The sequence below is a fragment of the Lissotriton helveticus genome, chromosome 9, assembly GCF_964261635.1.
Source record: "Lissotriton helveticus chromosome 9, aLisHel1.1, whole genome shotgun sequence".
NCBI lineage: Eukaryota > Metazoa > Chordata > Amphibia > Caudata > Salamandridae > Lissotriton > Lissotriton helveticus.
In genome coordinates, this window is record NC_136070.1 from 1,143,088,573 (window position 1) to 1,143,112,784 (window position 24,212).

The following is a 24,212-nucleotide window of genomic DNA, read 5'->3' on the forward strand; positions in this document are numbered from 1 at the left end:
AGTCGACCATCTCCAAGCAACTGTAGGAGTTAAAGGTTGGTATTCCGGCCCATTGTTCCCTCTGTGGTATTTGCTGTGCCCTGCTACCGTGAATATTCCAGTCGTCTCGGACATTTTGGTCGTTCCCCCATTCTCCTCGAAATCTGCTCCTGTGATTGTTACCAAAGCCCCAATCACCTTGGTTCCTGCTTCTTTGATCGTACTGGTTCCAGGACCAATTATGGTCCTCAACCCGATGACCTTGTTGGGGATAAAAAAAAGGATAGGGGTTTAGTGTTTATTCTACCACTACCTTCCAATGGATCCCAGGAACAAATATAATCCACTGCACGGGGATTTACAAGATTGACTATTATACAGTCGCCAGGGATAGTTTTTGGTTGGTAGCCTATCCATGGGACCCTTCTGACCGTAGTAATCCTTGTGTTGTTATTGGGATGGTTGGGTCTATTGTTATACAACCAGTGCCGGGTTTTGTTTAGCAGGGACCAAATTGGTTCGTCAGTGTTATTGCTTAGTTCTGGGACCCCTGTTAGGATGACTACAAATGGTGCAGCCTCTGGAGGGAGGTTTACTGGTTTAGTCCATCTTGATTTTGTTCGTTCTGGTTTATTGGAGTGCCTTTGTATGCGGTCGGGCTGTGGAATTAAAGATGCAGATGGTCTAGGAGATGAGTTAACTGGGGGAGCTTTATCTGAGGGAGCACTTACTGGTGGTTGATTTTGAGTAGTGGATAATGATTTTGAGAGTTCTTGAGAAGACTTAGTATTGATTAAAGGAGTTGGATTTTTTTAATTATTCGCTGATTGACCTGATTTTAGGTTTTGAGTATTTGTTGTGATAGTATTTTTTACTGGTTGTGTTGGGTTGTTAACAGTTTGTGTATTTCCAGTTTGGGCTAAAGGCTCAACCGATGTTGGTACAACTTGTAGACTAGAGTTTGTAGGTTTTTTTTGAGAAAGCAACTAAAATTGCTACTTGTTTTTCTATCAACTCTAAACTTTTTTGAATAGGTTGAAGCTGATGATTGATTATTTTCTCTATTTCTTTTATTAGAGCTAATTGTAACTTGTCGTTATTCGGATTTCTAGCTTGCGATGGCTCCGATTTATTTTGATGTATATGGTTGTAATTAGTTCCGTTGTCGTCTTCAATTGTGACAACATTACAGTGTGGTCTATGGTTTGATTCACCTTGCTGATAAATTGGTCTATAGGGCCAGTGGATATCGTCGTGTTTTTCCGCGTTTTGCTCCTCAAGCCTCTTGTAGACATTATGGAAAATTTAACCCAAAAAGCACGTTGGTGATTTTATAGGATTGTATTACCTGACAATGGGTGTTAGGGGGGTGGGCCCAGCCCAGTCTCCTCCGGTCTTTGACGGGCTAAGACGGGCCCACCCTTGGCCCAGGCTTCGCCCACGTCCCGCGAGGGGGAGTGATGACGCCCTTTATGCGCCTCCTGGCGCGGCGTGCTGGGGGTGTGGCTGGAGACCTCGAGGGCTGCCGGGAGTTGTAGGCAGCCCCTCGCCTCGCTCCGCTCGGCGGCCCCGCTGTCGGATGTGATGAGACAGCAGGATGGTGGGAGGTAGGCGGCGGTGGGTCTCAACAGCCCTTGGGTGATTTAATTCGGCGGAGCCTTCCCCTGGCAGCAAATATCTGGTCAGTGTTACAGGATTCAGATGCGGGCAGAAAACAGCGTGTCCGCAGAGGTTTTATTTTTCCAACGACTGGATGACAGTTGCATGTTTCCAAGCATCAGGGAAGTTCACGGAAGAGGTGGAGGCAATCAGAATGGGTGTGAGCATAGCACTGATGGGTTGCAGTCCTTTTGTTAGAAGCCAAGACACACAAACCTTGCACTAACCTGGTGATCCGTCCCAGAAGGCGCTATGATTGAAGACAGTCCAACCCCTCTCCTTGGTGTTCTAAGGGGGAACAGAAATACTGCTCGCCAAGAAGCGCACCCAAGAGAATGGGGGCATGAATTAAATAATAAACAGCCTGCTGCTGTCCTGCAGTCTATACGGTTCGCTCTGGAGTGGCACCTTGCCTTGCAAGTTCAATTACTCAACAATGTCTAAAAGGTGTAACTTCCAACTTTCAAGTGATGTACCAGCTAACTCTGATATGTGTAAGACAACTATTAGGCTCCGCCTGCATGAGCATGCATTGCCTATTTGTAGTCTTCTCACAGTGCTGCTAGGTTGCAGTGGCAAACTCGGGTTGCGGCACTGGTGTCCAGGATTCCACTTGGAACTGGAGAAGCTCCCCTGGTGAAGTCTGCGAAATCAGGACGTCGATCCTTTGTAGGCCGCTGAGTGGGAGCGGGACAGAAGGCACAATGGACCGCATTCCAGGAGGTATTGATTGCCTAGCAAGGATGCGGTCGACTGGGCGTGGCTTTTATGCCCTTTAGCGCCCAAAGTGGCCACCGAGATCTCAGAGTCTCATGAAGCCACATCAGAAACCCTTCACAACAGGGTATAAGCGCAATGGAATGCTGTTCATGGAGCGCTTGCAGAGTGCATGCTGTATATGCGCATGGGAGTGCTCATTCACATCATACTTGGATATGTAGGGCAGAATGACACCATGGAGTGCTTAATTATACCATTCAAACATACTTAAGGCAGTTACTCTTGTATAGTGTATTCTGCCTTGTAATTCGTATATACTCAACGGTTCCTTCCAGTCTCTTGGTCCCTCCTGGGGGCTTCATCTTGTGTGTGACTGTCGCCACTGGCAAACTCGACCTGTCCAGGCACCCCTCATGGTGGACTTACTCTGGAACTTCGACACATGCCTGTGAGGGATGAAGGTTGTCATGACACCTCTGGGGTAGGTGTGGTGTGGTGAGGTAGAGGAGGCCGATGAGGGTCCTGAGACGATATACTTCATGGTGGCAGTGGTTTATTCTGGGGTAATGACAGACCATGTGGTTGAATTATTCCTAACAACAGTTCAGGAAGCACAAAACAAATCACAAATTTAGAAAGATCCAATACCTTTCTTATTCTCAACAATAAGGAATTAGAAAAACAAAAAGAGGAAAAAGGGGGGAGAAAACCGAAGAGGGGAGGGGAGTACAAGAATTTGTTCAGAAAGATATAAATCAAAAAACTATCAATCACCAAATTTGGAAAAGTATCACAAAATTTATTATAAAATAATACGCTCAATAAATATTTGCTGGTTTATGGAAATGCAAACCATACACACAAAACCAAACAAGTGGCAAACAAAATTGGTGTTCTAAAAGAAGGGATACAACATATACAGTGATTATGTGCCCTCTAAAATTCATCAGCCACAAAAGCGTCGACGGTGTTTCAACCGCTGTCAGGACTTGCGGTCATCATCAGGACAGAGACAATTGGAATGAGCGTTAAAAGTCTATATTGGAAATGCTGAACCAAGTGTACCCGTAGGCTCTCGGTGTAATCACAAATTAATTCCGGTAACTGTAGGGAGAGCGAGTCCTCCCCACAAAGGCTAGCCGATCATACGTTTAAGCTAGGGAAACTTACTTGGTTAAAAAGTCAAATGCGTGACCAGGAAAGTAGCAGTAGTTCTTCCTGTCATAAAATGTCTAATGGAAGAGAGACTAAATCGTCCGTCCAAGGTGTTCCGGAGCAGTACACTTATCGATAAATCTGTAAGCCCATGTGTTTCGCATCCAAACGCCGCAAAGATCCAGGACATGTGGTTAGCATTGGTTCTTTAGTTAAGATCTGGAGGCGTTTGGCAAGGTCTGTCAGGTTGCATGCTGAGTTACTGTAAATGGTGATGTTTTTGTTGCTAAAGAATTGAGAGAGATTGTTGCAGAGGTCCTTTGAGAGAGTGATAGAGTTGAAGGTGGGAAATTGTGAGGGGAAATCTTCCATAATGGCAAGGATTTCTTTGCTTCTGTTAGTGCTGGCATCATTGCTGTTCGGCAAAGCAGTGAGATTGGTGGTCCCGATCATTTTGTTGGAGCGCCTTAGGGTGGATTGGAACATGTTCCAGTCTGCATGGTTCTGGCTCATTCTCCATTTGTGTTCCAGTTGTTTGCAGAGGTGTTTCATCAGTCTGAATTCCTCCATGTACCAAATGGCCTGGTGTATCTAGTTGTGTCTGCATGGGGGGGGGGGCGAGGCGCACAGGAGCAGGGAGACTGCACAGGAGGTGATTCAATTGTTGACATTCTTGATGGATTTGGGGAGGCTGTTGCTGAGTTTAGGTCAGGGAGTGTTGAGAGCGGTGATCCAGTCCTTGTCAGTGATGGTTTCCCATTTTCGTCTGGCAGTGGTGTGTGTATGTTGCACAGGGACAGGGATGTTGAACTTGACAGGCGTTGTTTGTCAAGGGATCTGGTGTGTGCTCATCGACTCAGACGTTGCTGAAGTTGGGAAAATAGGGTCCAGGTGGTGTCTGGAAATGTGGGTAGGTCCCTTTACTCACGTCCTCCAAGATCTTCAGCGAGTGCTCTCGAGTTGGGTTGGTAAGTTCAGGTCTCTCCTTAGGGTGTAACGAGAGAGGTAGCAAATGAGGTATAGAGAATGCGAAGTCCGTATTGGTGAAGTTGATGCGCGGTCCTGGTGGTCTGTAGATGAGGGTGAAGTTGGCTGTGATTTGGAGCTCGACGTGTGGATGTGGTGCAGTTGATAGTGTTCTTGTGGATGATGGCGATTCCACCTCTGGGCTTGAGCAGTCTGTCTTGCCAGTCAATCTCGTAGGCAGGGGGGGATGACTGTAGCAATGTCAAGTGAAGATCAAGGGTTCAGCCAGGTTTCTGTGAGGATAAAGTAGGCCGGGGGCACAGTCATGCAGAAGTCCCAGATCTCTGTGATGGGTTTGATGATTAAGTAGCATATGCATGTGAGTATGGAGTGTTTTTTGGTGGTTTCCGAACTGTGTGACTGTCCAGAATGGGGTGTTTGGTGCGGTCGGTGCGGTGAGTGTTTGAGAGTAAGTGCATGAAAACGTTTAGGATGCGCAGGAGAATGCTACCTCTTTGTTGTGCATGAGCAGTAGCGTGTGGAGCTGTGGCCTGGGTTGAGGGGTGGAAGGTCACAGCAGGGTAGCAAAGAGAGGATCAGAGTTCTGGTGCTGAGTGCCATCCATGCGTGGGTGGGTAAAGGCAGGCTTGCCTTTGGCGCACCACCAGCATGCCCGCTGCTCACACACATAATGGCAGCCATTAAGTAGGTCCTCGAAGGGAAGAGGAGTGATGTCTCTTCCTGTGTAGATGGATGATGGGAAATTCATTGATGTCACTTGCTGTGCAGATGGATGATGGAAAAGGAAATGGTAACAGAAATTAGTCACATACCTTGCTGCTATTTATCCCTTTGCTGTGCAAAATTACTTTGGATTTTTCTTTTTTTTAAACTATACACATGACCTAATGAAGTGCTTGCATACCATCATTATGAATTGAAAATTACATAATGTTCCTTAAGTAAGCATTGCCAAAGTAAATGGCAAAAACTGGATTTTATCCAAGTGTTCGCTAATAACTGTTTCCCATTTCTATAAAACGTATTTCGTCTTCACGTAAATAGAAACATAAACACAGTCTATCATTATAAGATTCTGTCTACAATGGCAATGATGTACAAGTACAATCTTTGTAAAATCAGAAACTTACCTTAGAAACAAATTCATTGTTCTCTGTGGCTGGTTAATATTTGCAGAGAAAACGATTGTTTCGCGTTGGGCGAAACTTGATTTTTCATAGGTCATATTGCTTAACCAACATAACAGATGCCTTTTATTTAAATAACTTAAACCAGTAGTCCTCTATGTTTAACAGCATAAATATTTGTATGACTCGAAATCCAATCTCAAATTATCCACTTTAACTCTTTAGTTGGGCATGTCTCTGGGTTACTCCTCTTAGATTTGCTGTTACAACATTCAAACCAATACAAATGTTTCAATGTAAGGTCAATGCATGTTTTCCATAATCACACACTAAAACATAGACAAATGATATCAACCCAATCTACAGATCAATTTGTTATGGCAAACATTTCTCACCCTTTTATTTACTCCGTAGAAATAACCTTTGGCAAATTACGGACCACGTGCAAATTGAAGCAACCACACTTCAAAACACAGTACTATTTTATTTTTTTACTAAAATGAAATGCATATTAAATACTGTTAAATTAGTTCAGGTAAAAAAAAAAATCTACAAAACATTAAGTCACAAAAATAAAAATGTAACACAGGATTAACGGACATTTAAACAGAATTTATGACACGGTTTCGTTTTTAACATAGCAGCATCCATACAACAAACACGAAACAAATATATAAAAGTAATAAAGCACAATATACACTTTACTTGTCCAAAATGTACTCTTTCAATTCAGAAATAATTGCATACACTACAGGTCGGTATAAATTATGCAGCAGTGTTTCTCTGAAAGCATTTAAATAGAGTTCTTCGTCAAGGCTTTCCTTTAAAGTGCTGTATTTGAAAATAAGATTCATTTGAAGAGCATGAGTTTTTCCACCACTCGCTAAAGAACCAGTAGCTTTTTGAAATGGACGGATCTTAGTTCACGTCGGGAATTAGGCACGTCTCCAGTTCCTTCTGCTTCTGCAGGAGACCCTAAAAAACAAGACTTGTATTAAGTAAATAATCGAGTAAAGAAACGTAAGACATGTCGTTGTATGTACCAACTGCGACTATTAACTATAAATGTATTTTGCTGCAACACAAACAATATTTGTAACTCGCTTTTTCTGAAGATAAGCTTCTTCTTACAATCAACCTGGATTGTTTTGGTGTCATTTTATTAAGCCAAACTGCATATGCAATGAATTTCGGAGGTGGAATAGGAAGGGAAACAATGAGTTGCTTTTGTGAAGAGTTTACATAACCTAAGCAAAGACATGATGATGCAAGTACAAATTTAAAAACAATTGAGCTACAATATAACTAAAACCGACTGCCACTCAAGGTGCTGGTCAATGATTAAAATAACAAAACTGAAAGAAAGATTTACCAAAGACTCTTCCCCAAAATGTTGCAACTAGTGATTTAAGAGATCTTAGTCCTTCCTCTTGCACTTTCCCAACGGAAGGGGGGACCCTCCGTTTCAAGCAGGCCTGGAAGGTAACTGCACTTGGCATGAGATGCTGTATTTGTACATGTGAGTAGGGAACGTACAAGCTTGCTCCAGTACAGTGCCTTACACCACTAGTCTCAACTTGGCTATACCTAATTACACGCTGGCATGAAACTGGATATTGCTCTGTTCTCTCCCTTTAACAACGCCCACAAACATTAATGTGGTCTTAATTATCATAAAAAAGTATGGAGTAATCAATTAATTGACCGAACTGTCCAGAACGAATGTATGACAGTATTCCGCCTGCGTTTAGGACGCATTCGTTCTGAAACTGTCTTTAGTACAAATGTGTCTTTAGGACGCATTTTTTCAGCACACAAGTCGTTTTAACAACTAGCCTTGGGAGGGGAGGGGGTGCTGAATGTTGGAATAGTTTAATTTACTATTACATCTCCAGTCTGCGCAACAATTTAAATCCAACACCTTTCCACCAATGCGCCCCCGTAAATGCAAGGCGTTGTTATGACTTGCATGCTAAAATGCATGATAATGCCACGTTCGTTCTATTACCGGCACTGTGTTGGCACAGCGTGATTCCAGCTTCGTCCAAAAAGACGTTTCCCGTCCAGAATGATGTTCGGAACGATCGAGCGGCTAACATCTAAGGGTGTGGCTACAGCATAAGTTATATAGACTTTCCTAGCCAATCATTGGAAAAATAATTCAATGACAAGTGGTTGCAAAAAGATGTGCACACTTTACTGCCCAATGTATTTCCAAGACGTCTCGAGAAAACCAAAGATGCTGGCTCTCTACATGTGAATAAGCATTAAGTCTTTTAGGAGGAGGTAACAAATACATTACTAACTGTGAGATACACACAAAATGAATTAAATGTTTTCAACCACTATAGCTTTGGATATTGTTTATCATGAGCAGGTTCACCATACGTTTTGGCCACTCACATATTATGGACATTGATTCATCAAAATGCCAGGGGTTGTGGGAAATGCTGTCACAGGACTTTCGACCTACTGTCACCCTCCCCTGTATGTTTTTTCATTAACTCCCTCATCCATCTTTTTATCTCAACAGAGTATTTCTCACTGATCTAATATTCCACGTCTTCCACTCACTTGATCTCTCATCTGTTTCTTTTACACCTGTGTCACCTGTCTCCCACCTCTTACTCTATCCACCTCACTTGTCTCCACCAGCTGTCTTTTTCTAACCGGTCTGTCTCCTAATCACCACTTTATTTCACTCTCTACTTGTATAAACTCTGTAGCTTTCCCATCGCTCTCACTAGTCTTTCTAACATGTCTCTTGACTTTGCCCACGTATCACACCCGTCTCTTTTTCTCTGTGCTCTCTCACTATTGTCTTTTGCATCTCTTACGTAAGTCTCTCTCAATCTCCTTCTCTCTGAACAGACTCCCACTAGTCTCTCACACACAGACCTTCCAACCCAAATGGTGCCACTGAGTCGCCGGATATCTGCTCCATCACACAGCCACTCAATGAGGAGTCAATATCATAATGTGCACACAATTTGCTGGAAACCCCTGAATACAGCACGTTTCCATCTAACATTCTGGAGGTTCTTTGCAGCCGATATCCTTTACGGGGCGGGACACCTCTCCAGGACATCAGCAGCAGCCTCTGAACCTTGTTTTGGTGCTGAAGGAGAAAGGTAGTGAATTTAAAGACCATCAGGCTGTGTTTGCCACCAAGCCACGCCCGCTTAAGGGTCCCTCCCGCCCTCCTCACACAGTGTAAATGTTTCGTAAGTTGCCATATCTGCGCATGTCACCCACTCTCAGTTCCCTCTTTCTTATTTGTTTCCTACCTGTCCCTCTGAGCTCTACCTTTCTAATAAGTCTCATCTATCTCCCTGTCAGTTGCTTAACCCCCCTCTGTCCCTTTATAGATTCTCACATTTCCCTCTGTAGTATTTACAGCCAAATAAACAAGTTACTTACCTTCGGTTACTCTCCTTCTGGTGGATACTCGAAGTTTAGATTTCTCACCTTAGAATATTCCCCAGATTTTTGTAGCTCCCGCACATCACTAGGTGGCGTATTGCAGCTCTCCGTTAGCTTCACACTATTCCAGAAGTGACAGAGTACGTTCAAGTGCCACTCCTACGTGCAATCATTTTCCTCTCTTTCCCCTTCCCTCTCCCTCAGACAGAGTGAACAATTATTAGTAACAGTTTGTTGATCAATAACTTGGGACATTTTTTAGAATCAAAAAGCCACTCCACAGAATGAGGAGGCAGCATGGAAGTGAGGAATCTGCAGTAAGATAGAGCACACACCAGTAAGAGCATTATTGAATGCAAGTAATTTGTTCTTCTGATGGATATTTCTAATTGCAGATACTGCATCTTGAGAAATATACCTTAGCAGTACTCCCCAAAGATGGGCAGTGGGCTCAGATTAAAAAGTCCTGCACAACAGAGCACGCCAAGTGACATTCTAGCTAGACCTAACCGACTAGGCAATTGTATTTCTTGAACATGTTCACAGACACCAAAGTCGCAGCCTGGCAGATGTCTAGAATAGGTACCAGTCTTGCCAGTGCCACTGCAGTGGCCTTGGTGGAATGGCCAGTGCCTTAAGGAACAGCTGAATAAAGTCTTGAAGGGCGTGCACATGAGAAATGTCATGACGAACTTCGGGTCCCATGGAGGCATAACAAATGGTCTGGGGGGAAACGTGCAAGTCAAACCTTTAAAAAAACCTCATCACAACCGGCGACTTAAACACAAACGGTTAGTCAGGTAAACACAGAAAGGGAGAAACAGAGAAAATAAATAAAACTTTTCACTGTGCTCATTGCAAGTCCTTACTGGGTAATGAAAGAACGGAAAAAATAAAATAAGAACATTTGCATTGTACGAGATCACTGTTACATTCTTCTCAGAAATCTACGTAGATTGGCTTCGTTGAAGGGCGTCCAACCGCGAGGATGACATCGACCACAGTCAGCAAGTCAAATGCATTTAGATGACACTGCTCAAACTCCAGGGATGGGGTTGTAGGTTGTGAAGACTCGGATGAAGGACCATGACCTGTTGCGGAGACAGGAGGTCCTCTTGAAGTGTGAGTGTAACGGAAGGACAAATGCTTAGGCTCAGGGACATTGGGTATCACACTCTCCTAGTCCATTCCATCCAAGTGTATCTCTTAAAAAGTGCCATTGCAGAAATTCAGCACAAAGAACTATTAACGCTGTACGTTCAATGATCTAGCCAGATCACAGACGTCCTGCACCATCTTGAGATGAAGACACCAACTATAGCCTGCAAGACATCGACTTCTTAGCTCTGGTATTCAGAGACCCACATCAGGTGATTAGCGACCAGATGTTCAGCTGATCCAGCTACCTACAGAGGCACAGTGTCTTCTGGCACAACAGCCAGGATTTCTACTCTGCCATCCTTGTTGCAGTATCACCTGGTGGTTGTGCTGTTTGAGTACTGGCACCAACCTCCCTTTGACAAATGGCAGGAAGGCTTTCACAGACCAGAGGCCTGGGCTCTACCTCTCCCAAATGGCTCCCCCCAAACGAGCAGGGATACATCTTTCCTCTACATACATTCAAAGTGGTGGAGGGAGAGTGGCATATCACAGGTCAGGCCGGCGTCCATCTGCCACCACAGTAAATCCTGCACCATGTCTCTCAAGCTCTGAAAAGAGTTGGAGATGCATTCTAGACACAGAGGGATTAGAGGTTCCACTGCAGGTTCTGCATATGCCACCTGGCATTCTGGATGAGAAGGATGCACAGGGCTGGGAGACCAAGAAGCCTAACAACCATTCTCACCAAAACCCAGGAGTGATGCTGAAACATCATGACCACATCTTGAATGTATTCAAGTTACTGCGGCGGATGAAAGGCACCGAAAACCATCATGTTAGAAATTGCCACAATGAACGGGAGTCTTTGAGCAGGGATCAGGTTGGAGTCTGGCTTGGTAAAGTGAAACCCTATGATATCAAGACTTTGTTAGAGGTGGCCTATGACTGACAAGGCAAGTCCGCCTTTTGCTGCCAGTCATCAATATGATGGTATAGGTACTTCCACCTTCAAAGATGGGCAGTAACCAAGGACATCACTCTTTTGAAAACTCAAGGTAAGGCTGAAGAGGAACACAGTAAATTTAAAGTGTTCCTGGCCTGTCGTGAACCACATGTAACACCTGTGGGACTGCAGGAAAGGTGTATGGAAACACACGCCCTGCATGTCCAAAGACACTATTCAATCTCCTGGCTCTATAGCTGACAGAGTTTAAAACAGAGTAAGCATTCTGAACCTGTTTTTCTTCAGAAAGATATTCAGCGGGCAAAGGTCCTCAGAAAGTGGTAGTAAAGCGAATAGCATCTCTATTACTTCTCCATGTTTGGTGCCCACAAGATGGAACCCTTGGGCAACAGAAGGCTGTGTTCCTGGGTCAGGAGTGCAGAGAGAGATCCTCCACAAGTCCCCTGTTGCAGAAAAAGATGAAGGGCAGGATGTAGCCCCTTTGAACAAGCTGTGAGACCCGCTGTCAGATATGATGGATCCCATCCAGGTAGGAAAGGTCGTATTCTACTTACTACGGTCAGGCATAAGCTTGAGGGAGCAAACTGAAGTAACTTGGTAAACGCTGCAGAGGAGTAACAGTTGGAAGATTGTGGTCCCTGCTGATTTGAATGGTTTGTGCCGTTGTTCCATCTGCTGCCTCAAAACTGTTAGCAATACATGCCAACATTTTAGACGCGGAAAGTGGGAGATTTAAAAAAATAAAAGAATTGGGAGAATGTATTTCGCCCGTTGACTTCTATTGAGGACGAGGCCTTAATCATGTCTATTGTCATGGATAGGATTTGAAAGTGTGCTCCTGCAAGGTCGGATATCAGAAATGCAAACACACTTTGGGCCAGATGTACTACCCTAAATTGCATGCGCAAACGGGTGAGCGACTAGTTTGCGCATGCAAAAATGAATAGGGCCATGTACAATTCATATTTAGTGAGTCGCAATTTATTTGCGACTCGCTAAATAAGAATTGCAACTCACTATTAGGAAGGGACATTTCAAGGGTGTCCCTTCCTAATAGCGACTATCCACCCCATGTATGAAAGTTTTGCAACCGCAGAGGAAAATATTTTTTAGGGGCAGACAGTGGTCCCAGGGACCACTACCTGCCCTTAAAAAAATGAAATGAAAACCCTGCATTAAAAAAAACTGCTTTATTTAAAAGCAGTCCCAGACATGGGAGGTCTGCTGAACCCAGCAGGCCAACATCCCTGGGAGGGCCAGCTACTCCCAATGGGGTCGCAAATTGCGGGTGCCTCATTAATATTCATGAGGCATGCAATTTGCAACCCCATTGGGAATCACAAACAGTGCCTCAGACACCGTTGTACATGGCATTTTGCGATTCACAAATTGTGACTCGCAATCGAGCGCAATTTGCAAGTTGCAAATTGTCATAGTCGTCCTTCTGGCCCTTTATTTTTTACCTGTCTGGAACATGGGGAAAGCGCTGCAGCAGGCATGGGAGAGTATAACATAAATGTTGTGCACTGGCCTGCGGGAGCAGGTTTACTGGCAGTGCATACTCTGAGTCACACAAGACCAGTCCCTGTCTGCAGAAGCCCGTTGAGCAATCAGGTTTTATGCATGCAGGTATCAGAAGGCAGGAGAAGAGCCTTGAAATCGGTAGTCTTCCACCTGAATCAGCAGGATTGGCATGTATGAATTAGGTTGTTTGTTGCAGTCAGTACTTCACTTGTGAAAGAAAGAGTGCCAGTGCCCGAAGCTCTGCTCATAAGCCGGCGACCAGGGCAATTAAACATTGGTGTGGCTAATACTCTTTAATACACTACCAGACACTCTTGGAGGTTTCGACATTCTGTTGTAACCGTTTTGGCATCTTTTGATTCCGTCATGTACGATTTCCACTCTTGCACTCGGTTAAATCTCTTATAAGCAAAACTAACTGCTGATCCCAAAATTAGGTGCTCGTGCCCCCACCGTCTCAAATTAAGCACTGGCTGCATTACAGATTAGAATGATGGTTTGGTGGTGTTTGCAAGCTTGCCCCCCTGGAATAGCCTCAGAATTTTCTGTTCGGATGGGGATAGTGCTTAGTTAGTGTCAATAGCCACAAAGATCGTGCTGTGGCGCAAGCATCCTTTTGAAGCATTTTAGTGCTGAATCTGCCTTTTCTCCAAATAGCCTGGAGCCACCCAAGGGTATGTCCACTAAGAATACTTGCATGTCTCTACAACAACCAGCTGCGTGCATCCAGGCATGCCTCAACAATAGTGCAAAGAGTTCTGCTAATGATCAGAGCACATACTTGGCTGCGTTCTGACCATCATGTAGTTTAATGTTTCAAGATTATTTACAATTTACTTTATCTGTCCTTCAGAAGTCTATGTATAACAAACAATATTAAATACACAAAATTCTCTGTGGCGTGTATATTTACAGTTACAATATTTTCAAAAAAACTTTTACAAATTTTAAACCGATATTAGAACAGTTGTTCATTTGAAGGCAACATTATACCATCAAGAAATGTATTATATCTTACAAAAATATTGGATTTATACACCGTCTCCTTGGTGCAGCCAGCGTTGAACAATAATACAATACAGTTATTGTTTACCAACTCGACAGAGGTGCACCTTTGAGAGTCTGTTCTGCCCATTTCCCTGTTAGTGCTCGAAGAGGCAGATTACATAGTTCATTGTTAATATTGGTCACCTGACACTGATAGAGAAAGAATGGCAGATTTAGTTGGGCCGGATTAAAACAGTACTTTGTCAAGAGGTATTATATATGTTTTAAGATTAGCACACAGTTCGCCATCAATCCAATGGCTTAATTGAGGGATAGACCTTTTTCAGAAATAAGCATAGTTGCCCTGGAGACCAGAGCTGAAGTAATTCAGTTGTACGACCAAATGTGTCCGGTGCATACAAATAAATTAGACAGATAAAATATTTTTATTAGTAACAAAAACATTTCTTGAATAAAGAGTTATTTTAGAGTTTCATTTGAGGCGTGAGTAAAACAATAGACCCATCAGACCATCTTTGCAAGTGCCTGGACATAGTTACTAGAAAGGCTAGGTTCAAAACGCAAGGCCTGAACAAGGAATTGCTGTACTTGTTGTACAAAACATTTGCAGGATATTGCCCTTGTAAAGATTTTACAAGGAGCAATTTGCCAAAGGAGTGTATTCTAAGACATAGCTCAAGGTGGAGGGTATTTTTCTTTAACTTCATATGATGGTTAAAATGTCTCCTCCCCATGAACCTAAAGAATGCTCAGCGCACCAGCATGAGCTAAAGCCTTATTTCCCAATTGGTTATAGAGATGTTCATTAGTTAAAACATGAGCCAAAATTCTTCCACGGTATATTTATGTATTTACCGTCAAGTTTTTTATGACTGAAACCCGAGTTAAAAGATTAACATTATTTCTGAGTCTTAAAGGCTACAATCTTTGTCTTAGAAACATTAATCTTAAAGAAGTGTATTTTGGCATTAGAGTTGTGTACCTCTAGGTTGCGTTGCAAATCAGTTGGGGATACATCTAAAATGACTGTATAGTCTGCACACATCGATAGATGTAGTGTTGAGTGCCTAATTTCAGGGGTGGAATTCTTTAAATCTAAAAATGGAGTTGCAAAATCATACAAATACAAACAAAAATGGTGCTCATATACAACCATGTTTTATGTTGTTTACACTTTTTATCATTGGTGTTAATCCTCTCATTAGTACCTTACACCAAGTTGGCATATGCAATGCAATTAGTCTCAATAAATTAGATGGAATACCCAAATCAGAGTTTTTTCCTATAATGTTGGGCTATCAACACAGTTAAAATCTTGATATTTTAAATATTTTTTTCTTTTTTATCAAAAGCAGTTTAAACAATCCGAGTTCGGGCAACTACATACTAATCTATTGATAGTCTGTAATACAGCAGTGCTGTCCAATACCAAACAGTTAGGTCTAAACCCTAAAACTGCATGAGGAATGTCGTCTTTTTCAATGGTCCAAATCTGTACTTACTCTAGAATACTATACACGAAGATCTTTCCAACATATTTATTTTTGGAGTTTTATATAGCGTGAACAAGACCAAATATAGGGTATCAGAGCGCTTCACAGTAATAAGTAAAACAAGTCAAGACAGTTTAGTAGGGTCCTAGACAGAAATAGATCAAGCATATATGAAGAATGGATAGGTACAGTTCAATAAACACATGCTAAGTAGACATAGTGTACTTAGTTTGGTGCATTTACGGCAAGTTTAAGTACAAACAAAACTTATTTGGCAAGGAAGTCCACACAAGGAATCAGAGACAAGTTTAGAATAGCAGAGTAGGTAAGATGTAAGCAGGGATGTAATTGAAGGTGTAACTTCCTCAGGAAACAGATTTAGTGATCAAAGAAGTGGAGAGGGTCACTCTAAGAGAGGGGTTAGTCGAAAGGATATCTGTTGAAGCTTAAAGAGTCAAGATGGGTGAGGAATGCTAAGGATTTAAGGGAGAAATTTGCTCATCAGAAAGGTTTTAGCTTCCGTTTTGAATGTTGTCATTGCGATTCTTCTGATGCTCGGGGGAGAGAGCTCCACATTCTTGGTGCAGCTCCGGAGAATGCTCTATCATGTTTTCTTCTTGCTGTAGAAAGAGGGTTTAAGGAGCAGATTGTCAGAGCTCCTAGAGAGTTTGTTTCCACCTGATAACGTACGTTTCTGGGCTAGTTATAGGAGGGTTTTGTAGTGTAAGGCTATGTGTGTGATGCAGGCCATCTTTAGCTGCATTCCTAGCTTCGTAAGGCAATCTGTTGAGTGCTTTCAGGTGTGACGAGATGTGGTCAAATTTTCTAGAACCTGTTAAGAGTCTTGCCGCTGCGTAAAGGCTTTTAAAGGGGCTGTTGAGGGGCTTTCCAACTTATCAAGAAAGACAGCTTAACTGTAGTTCCTGAGAGCTTTGCAACAGCCCTTTTCATACAATGGTATTCTGATACTCCTGTTCCATTAGTCAGGAATATTACCAGCTTTATAGCAGTAAGAATATAGAGGAGCCAGAAATTCACTCTAAAGATGTTATTTTATTTTATTCAAATACTGTTACCAGGATCGGATATGGGCCCATAGCTCCAGAATATATTGCTCCATTTATATAATTGACTATTTGATTACATGTTGGTGGAGAGATCTCCTCAGAACGCAGATTTTTCGACAAGAGAGGGCATTATTGTATTTGCTACATTTAATGCGGAAATCTAATCCATCCATGTCCGTGGTGGGATTGAAATCACCGATTCATCTTTTTCCCACAATTTAGAATGACAATTCTCCAAAAGAGTCTTTCCTATTTTCCTGGGGCAGCCTGGTGTAAATATTGGCAGTTCTGGTCAGTATGCATTGTATTTTTATCCGCCATTTTACAGAATACAGTTGAAATTGTTCTGGATGCTAATATAGAATCTATTGGATCTTTGGCGTTCTTTCTTCCCTCTTTGATGCACTTATGCTTCCATAGTCATTATCATATTCTTCATGCTGGACTCAAACTCTATTAGGCCGTCATTTCTAACTTATGACAAGTCCACACATGGCAATATCATTTTGCTGAAGATATTTACGTTATACAGGTTCAATATAATCAACCACTTCTTGGACATACATCGGCCTGTCCATTACAAATCTCAGACCATTCAGAAGTAAGCTGAAGTGGTATGTCAAGAGGAACTTGAAGTATTAGCTAATCGCTATATATTGAATATATTAAATGTATTACAGATACTACATTAAATAACTCGTTGGTAGAGATTACATAGTCTTTTATTGAGAAGACTGCATTACCTCTTCTAGTCGAGTAGGTTGGTAAATCTGGATTCACTCTAGTATTAATTAACTTCTCCAGGAGAAGTATGCCACATCAACTTTTCTTATTTGAAGCAGAGCTTATAAGCATTCCAAGCCTCTTCTAGTTTTATATATTCGCACAGTATTATTGGACAGCTTTGCTTTGAAATCTCCCACTATTACTAACCCAGGGCTTTTTTTCCTTTCCCTTTCAGTTTTGCGGTATATAAAATAAGAACTATGGGTTAGTATGAAAATACTTATTTATTATTGTATTTTAGAGTCTTATGCTATATAAGACTCTAAAATAGCTAGACTCGAAGGCATCAGAGCGATTTACACGTTATGCAAAGAAATTTACTGAAGCTACATGTGAGAATTTGTGCGAGTCTTAACATTCAACCAGCATCAAAGTAGTTAAAAGTAAAAAAAAAAAGTCAAATAAGAAGAAAAACAATATAGCATTACGGAAATGGCATTGTGTTGCTGACCTGGAGGAATATATATGTGAAATAATAAGAGTTAGCCTGCAAATATTTAGGCGTGGAAAAATCAGTCCTAATACATTGTAGGTTATTGCTAGGATAAGGTATGACCTGTCATAGTTCTTTGATAGAAGTACTGCTATACCCCTGTTAGCGTGGCCTTTTCTTGGAGCTATATGAATGACTTCTGATTACAGAATATTTTTCTGTTGATACATTTTCAACCAGCCATTATTTTCCATGGATATATCATAGTTGCATTTAAATGTATTAAATAGTTGATTTTATCAGCATGTAGTTCTGCCAAGTTTAAAGAGAAAAGTGAAAACCTTTCTTTAAAATGGTAAACTATATACAGAATTTAAGTTATGTTCTTAACATTCCTGGTAACCATTACCTGAACATATATTTCCCGTTCACCTCAAGGGTAGGCTGTTCTAAAAAAGCCTCCACTTTTCTACCTTCTACATTGACCTGGACAACTACTGTACAAGCTGCATTTTGTGTTTTTAATATAGATCCCAGAGTTACATTTGGACATGTAGAATAGGACCCAGTAGAATGACCTGACCCTGCAGGTATCTGCTAATGGTTTTGACAGAACAGGCAGTACTTCAAAACCATATTTATGAAAGAGATCCGTGTTACTGAAAATTATTGTTGGGACTAAACTTGACCAAAATTCTCTCGCTTTTGACAGATCGTGCCTTTTAGGGAACAGAAGTAACAATTTCAGCAGAAGATAAAGAATGTAACTGTGGTAAGCTTGTAAAAGATACACTATATTATATCTATTTAAAGTGGTTTTGCCTTCTTGAAAGAGCCCCACAGAAGTGCTTCCCTATTGGTAAAGATGGTGGCAGACTATTTTCTATTTATGAAGATAGATCAATGCTTTAATTACATGATAGTCCCTTTTAAAACCTGATGCAAGGATTAAAACTTTGCTCCAAGATATCAGTGTTCTGATTAACCTGGACAGACGCAAGTTGATTATCTAGAAACAACTCACTAGAGCAGTGATACTCAAAGTACAGCCCATGTTTTCAAGTTCCACATTGTGCTATTCAATTCAGCCACTAGATGTACATGCTTTGCTTCCCACACACCCACCTTACACCTACCCCCGCACAACCACCACCCTACAGGCATCAGTGCGGCTCTCGTCACACATCAGACCAAACTTTCTGGCCCCTGGGAAAATGTTTGCGAGTATACATACTCTAAAGCAGGGTTCTCCTAAGTGGGTCCTGGAGGGCCGGATCCATGCCATATTTTAAGATAACTGCATTTATCTAAATGGGGATATGCTAAAAATCTGGCATGGATCCGGCCCTTCAGGACAGACTTTGGATAACCCTGCGCTAGAGTCAGTACTATTTCCAGTAGGAGAGCACTCAGTTGCTGTGTGATTCAAATGAAAACTTACATACCTTGAACATTTTTAAGTGATTCTTTTTTTCTAGCCTTTCCCCTTCTTTCCATTCATCAGATTCTACTTGTAGAGGTTGTACTGAATTCTGTTTGACTGTTAACAATGGCAAACAAGGGAGAAAAGCTTTCGATTGAGGAATAGGAGTAACTAACAAGTTACTTATTTTTGATAATGCCTTATCTGGTAGATACTCTATCTAGCCCAGTGAGTGCAGGATGCCTACCATAGTCTAGAGTTGGGAAGAGGACTGCCTGGTACAAGCTCCCCTTCAACAGCCAGCCATCGAGATAGGGAAAGACTGGTAAACCTGATCTCCGCAGATGAGCTCTAACCACAACCATCACCTTGGTGAACACCCATGGAGCCCTGGTAAGGCAAAATTGGAGCACAGCAAACAAAGTGCTTGTGGCCTACCGTGAACCACGTCACATCTGTGACCAGGCAGAACAGGGATGTAGAAGTATGCATCCTGCAAATCCAACGCTACCATTCAGGCTGCCAGGACTTGAGCGAGAGTGAGCATTTTGAATTTCTCCCTATACAAGAAGAAATCATGACGGCGCAGGTCTAGGATAGGACGACGGCCACTGCCCATCTTGGGCACCAGAAAGTAACAGGAATAATAACCACAGCCTACTTCTGACACCAGCACCTCTCTATACCATCCTTGGCTTACAGAGGCGCAACTTCTAGGCAGAGTAATGAGATTATGGTCCTCTGCATGCCTGTGGAGGGGTAGTCACAAAGGATGGGAGTAGCCCCGTCGGATAATCTGGAGAACCCAACAGTCAGATGTTATCGACCTCTAATGGTGTAGATGATGGAGAGTCCTGACTCGCATTGGATGCCCATGATGGTCGGAGGACAAACTTAAGAGGATGTGGCTGGTGGGGGGAATGGCAGGTGGTCTGGAACGACCTCTGATTACCTGCCCTACAAGGTTTTGGGGGTACTGGCTCCCCAGCCACGCAACGGTTAGGAAGCCTGCGGGCCGTGGTGTTCTGGGACAATCTCCTCCAGTTTAAATTGAGCCCCAGGAAAAACATAGTGGACAATAGCCCTCCAAGTACCCCTGGCCTCCTGCCACACTCCTACTCAGATGAACTAGTCAGCCTGGGTCAGCACAGCTGCTTTTGGGGAAGAGGTGTACAGTATAGTAGAACATAATCTTGTAAATAAAACTTCGGCGTATTTTACGACACATGAGGAAACAAAAAGACAGACCCTAGACTATCAACCCTTCATTAAAAGATAGGGTAGCGAAAAAAGCTCCACTTTCAGCCCGTGCTGAGCAAGCATGTACTTTCTCCAGTGTAATATACTCTTTGTCCCAACTCATTAGACCAACACCGAGCAGCTGAACCTCAACCAGTCTGGTGATAACGTGGAGCAAAACTAGAAATAGTCAGGGTGGCTGATGCTGCAATGCTCCAAACAAAAAAATTGGTGTTTTATATACACTACGTATGAGATATTTTTATATAAACTTGTGTGTAATCTCTTTTTGTAGTCACACCAACGTCCTATTTATGAACTGATCCCTTATATCCTGATTTACAACCAATGTTACTGCCATTTGTATGTGATTTTGGTTTACCATGTTTTTGACTGTAAACTATACACATGGACACCTCAATCTTTAAAATTAATTTCCCATGGCCACCACATTCAGTTCTCGATTCAGTTTATCATATTGTGCTTCCTTTGTTTCATTCACCTATTGACAACCCAATTTGGCATTTTGGAAAATGAGCGATGAGTGGGTTGCTGGAAGGTGCCCTTGCTTTGGGCTGGTTATTTTATTCTCCACCAGCCTCACTCTTCCATCGTTCCCTGTAAGGAAATGCCTCTTTTGATATGGTCATCCCCAATGTTTTTGGAGTGATGCTGCCGGCTTTTCTACCCCGAGAGTGCACAGATAACCAGACCTCGGTACCTGTGTCCTCATCTTTAAACAGGTATGTTGAATTGGCTCATACCCAATTGGCTAAGCTAACGTGCCTGTAAGTTCCTAGTAAATAGTATCCAGGGCATGAAAGTTAGAGAGAAGGTCACCGCCAGGAATTGCAGCACAGGTTGGGCCACCATGGGTGTGACATGGGTAAAATGAGACCCCCAGCCCACAATTACAGGCTGGAAGACCAGTTTAAACTGCTGGACCGACTTCAGTCAGAAATCCCCCCAGTATATGTGCAAGTCACCCCTACGGCAGGCCTATTGAGTCACAAGGCATTATGCAACACATGCACCTTACATGATCCGATAGTAAAAATGTGAAACTGTCCTTTTTCACTGTGGAAAAGCTTGGTCGCCCAATTGGCGAGTACAGAGTTACATGCTGACCCCTCAGCTGTGCTAACTCTGGAAGACTGCAACCAAAGTGGGTCAGCCCAGGCCTCAAACAAATGGTTACATTACCTCTGACTTGCTTCTTAAATTGAAATGAAAGTAACAAGTTGTGCTATCCTAGCAAAGTTACCATTTGGTTGCCTTTAAGTTTCTGCCTCCGGGGAGGGGAGATAAAATAGGGGTCTGCTTTGGCAGAAAGAGTCAACTCCTTCCAGCAGGGAGCCACACAAGTGTTGGCTCAAAAGGCGAGCTTCAAAGAAAGTAGCTACCTTTGAAGGGCAAATGTGTAACACTTGGGAGAGGGGCTTCACTATTGTTCAGGAAGACAGGATGGCACTTGGGACAGGAGAATGGGAACCAGTTGCCAAACCAGCTTTCCAGGGGTGCGCAGTCCCCTTGGTAGCCACACCTCTGGGATGAGCTAGGAAGCAGCAAAGAGAGGGTTCTGCCATATTGGAAGTGGGCAGAATGGTGCATCCTGTGCACGAACTGGTCATCAGATGGGAGGTAACCTGGAAGCCATTGGCTAGCAACGGCATTCTGCCTGAGGGCATTTTCTGAGCATAAGTAGGGCCCCAATGGCACACCAAACTCAGATCTAGACTGGACTAGAAGAAGTACAGTATGACTGCCTTGCCCCACTGTGGAACTGGCATAGAGAAGTTACACCGCAGTGGATTGCACCTGCTGACCTGGCAGCTGGCATGGAAGAGGGACTGTGCCTGCTGTGACCTGCTCGAGGAAAGGTTCTTTCCATAGCCCAGCCAAAGCCAAGAGACTCCAAGGGTTTATAAACTGGCCTCCTGTTCACAGCACAGGGACACAACAACCAAGAAGCCTGCTGGAGCAAGTTAGAAGCCCAGAATCTCCAACCTGCTGCCAGTCACCTTGGTGCTACACCACGGAACAGGACCCAACGTATAATGTTGCACCCGAGATCTCTGAGCCCGGGACTGTTGTCAAAGTGCAGCTGGAATCTCCAGGGAGGAGTTATAGACTCAAGAAGGATTGGCCTGTGACTGAGATATTGAGCGACCAGTAGACTTCTGCCAGCATCGAGTGGACTTCGAGGAGCGCTGCCCTGTGACCAGGACCAACACACCCCCTTTGTGAACCGAGAAGTCGCAGGAAGATCCCCGCAGACCACATCGCATCCCCTTCATCCTGTAAGAATCTTCAGCATTCCTCATCCATTGCATCCAGACTGCTTCTATAGAAAAGCCCAGCAAAAGATAAAAGTGCCTGGAACGGACTGAAGACTGCTTCATTTGCTGAGGTATCTGATTGAGGACCTTGCTGGACCCCTGAGTGGCTCCCCGTTGGAGTTGGGCACTTAAAGTGACTCCAAGTGACCACATCATGCCTAGTCCAAACTTTTTATTGAGAAAGTTCCTAAGTGTCCAATTTGGTGAATTTGACAAGAATAATACATAAGAATATAGTCAATTTCTATAAATTGGTGTCAGATTTCTTTGGTGTCTTGTAGATTTCTTTTACAATTGTTTTGGTGCTGTTTAAATGCTTTTCACTTGTTTCTTTGTGTAAGACCAGCGTCTCAGAGCCACAGCTACCCAGGGTTGAGCTGAAGATTTGACAAGCGCTTTCTTACTCCAAGGAGTGTCCTGGCGCTCTGCACCTCCAGTGATAAGTGACTCAGAGAAAATAACACATCCTGCTTAAAAAGCCATGTTTTCAGTTTCTTCTGAAACTGGGGGTAGCTGAACTGCATCGTAACTCCAAAGGGAGTTTGTTACATAATGAAGGTCCCAAAAATGAAGGACCTGCCCCTGTTCTGGACTGCCAAACCCTTGGGATTATGGCCAGAAAGAGGTTGGCTGAATGCAAATTTCTGGAAGGAGCATAAAAGCAAATCTTTGCTCTAAGGTACCCAGTGCTAGACTGATGAAGAGCCCTGTGAACCAAAAGCAAGGTTTTAAAAAGGATCTTCTTGCTAATGGGAAGTCAGTGCCACTCCCTAAGGTAAGGGGCACACAAGTTCTGAGTGGCAGGCCGAGAAGAGAACAGGCTGCTGCATTTTGGACCACCTATAACATACTAATCAAGTAATCAGGCAGGCCCAAATACAGGGCATTGCCATAGTCAGGCCTAGATGTTAAGGCCTGTACTACCAGTTTCTGAGCAGAAAAATACAGAAAATGGAGAAACCTACTGCATTAACCAGAGACAAAAAAAGAGAGAGCTCACCATCAAAGTTAATGCCTAGATTTTTGACAGAGCTAGTAATAATAATAATAAACAAGTTTATAAAGCGCATGGTTACACTCACTAGTGTGTCCCCGCGCTGCGGCTAATAAAGACTCTTCTGAAGCAGTACTGTAACCCAGCTTAGAGGGTTGTATGTTAGAAGTGCTTTAGAGAGCTGACACATTACCGCCACAAACGGGTCTAAGCTGATCCTGACAATATCTGCTCTTGCCTAGTGTGGCATAGTGGAGGAGGAGCACCCACTGGCCAAAAAGACTGCCAGGGCTCATCAGTTCTTACACCCCCCAAAAAAGTAGCTCCTTCTTTCCAGCATTACATTTAAACTGGTGGCTAGTCAGCCATTAAAACACAGCTGACAAACAGGTTCTGATTTCTTTCTCCAGGGAACACTTCATCCCTACCCCGGGAAAAGAGTAACTAAGTGTCATCTGCATAAGAGATTATTTTTTCTACCAAAGTCTCTGCCAAGAATGCAAGAGAAGTGAGATATATATTAAATGACGTAGGGCTCACAGCTGAACCCTGTGGCACTCCCACTTGGAGATTACAGGGCCCAGACGAAAACGGTGGACACTAGACATCTTGACCTCTTCCCTCCAGGAACAAAGCCATCCAATCCCACGCATGCCCTGATTCCAATGGAAAGGAGACGGGCCAGAAGATTGAAGTGGGGTACCATGTCAAAAGCTGCTGATAGATAAAGCATAATAAGTACAACCCTGCCCCCAACATCCAAGATACACCTGATGTAATCAACCACTTCC

General features: G+C 43.1%; 1 protein-coding gene across 1 annotated transcript in view; it reads right to left on the minus strand.

Annotated features, from left to right (window-relative positions):
- Positions 1-6,091: 6,091 nt before the first annotated feature.
- CCDC66 (coiled-coil domain containing 66) overlaps positions 6,092-24,212 on the minus strand; it is a 275,197-nt gene continuing 257,076 nt past the window's right edge. The window contains exon 19 of the mRNA XM_078661583.1: positions 6,092-6,602. Coding sequence (XP_078517709.1) covers positions 6,546-6,602 — 57 coding nt within the window. The 3' untranslated portion in view covers positions 6,092-6,545. The remainder of the gene's footprint in view (positions 6,603-24,212) is intronic.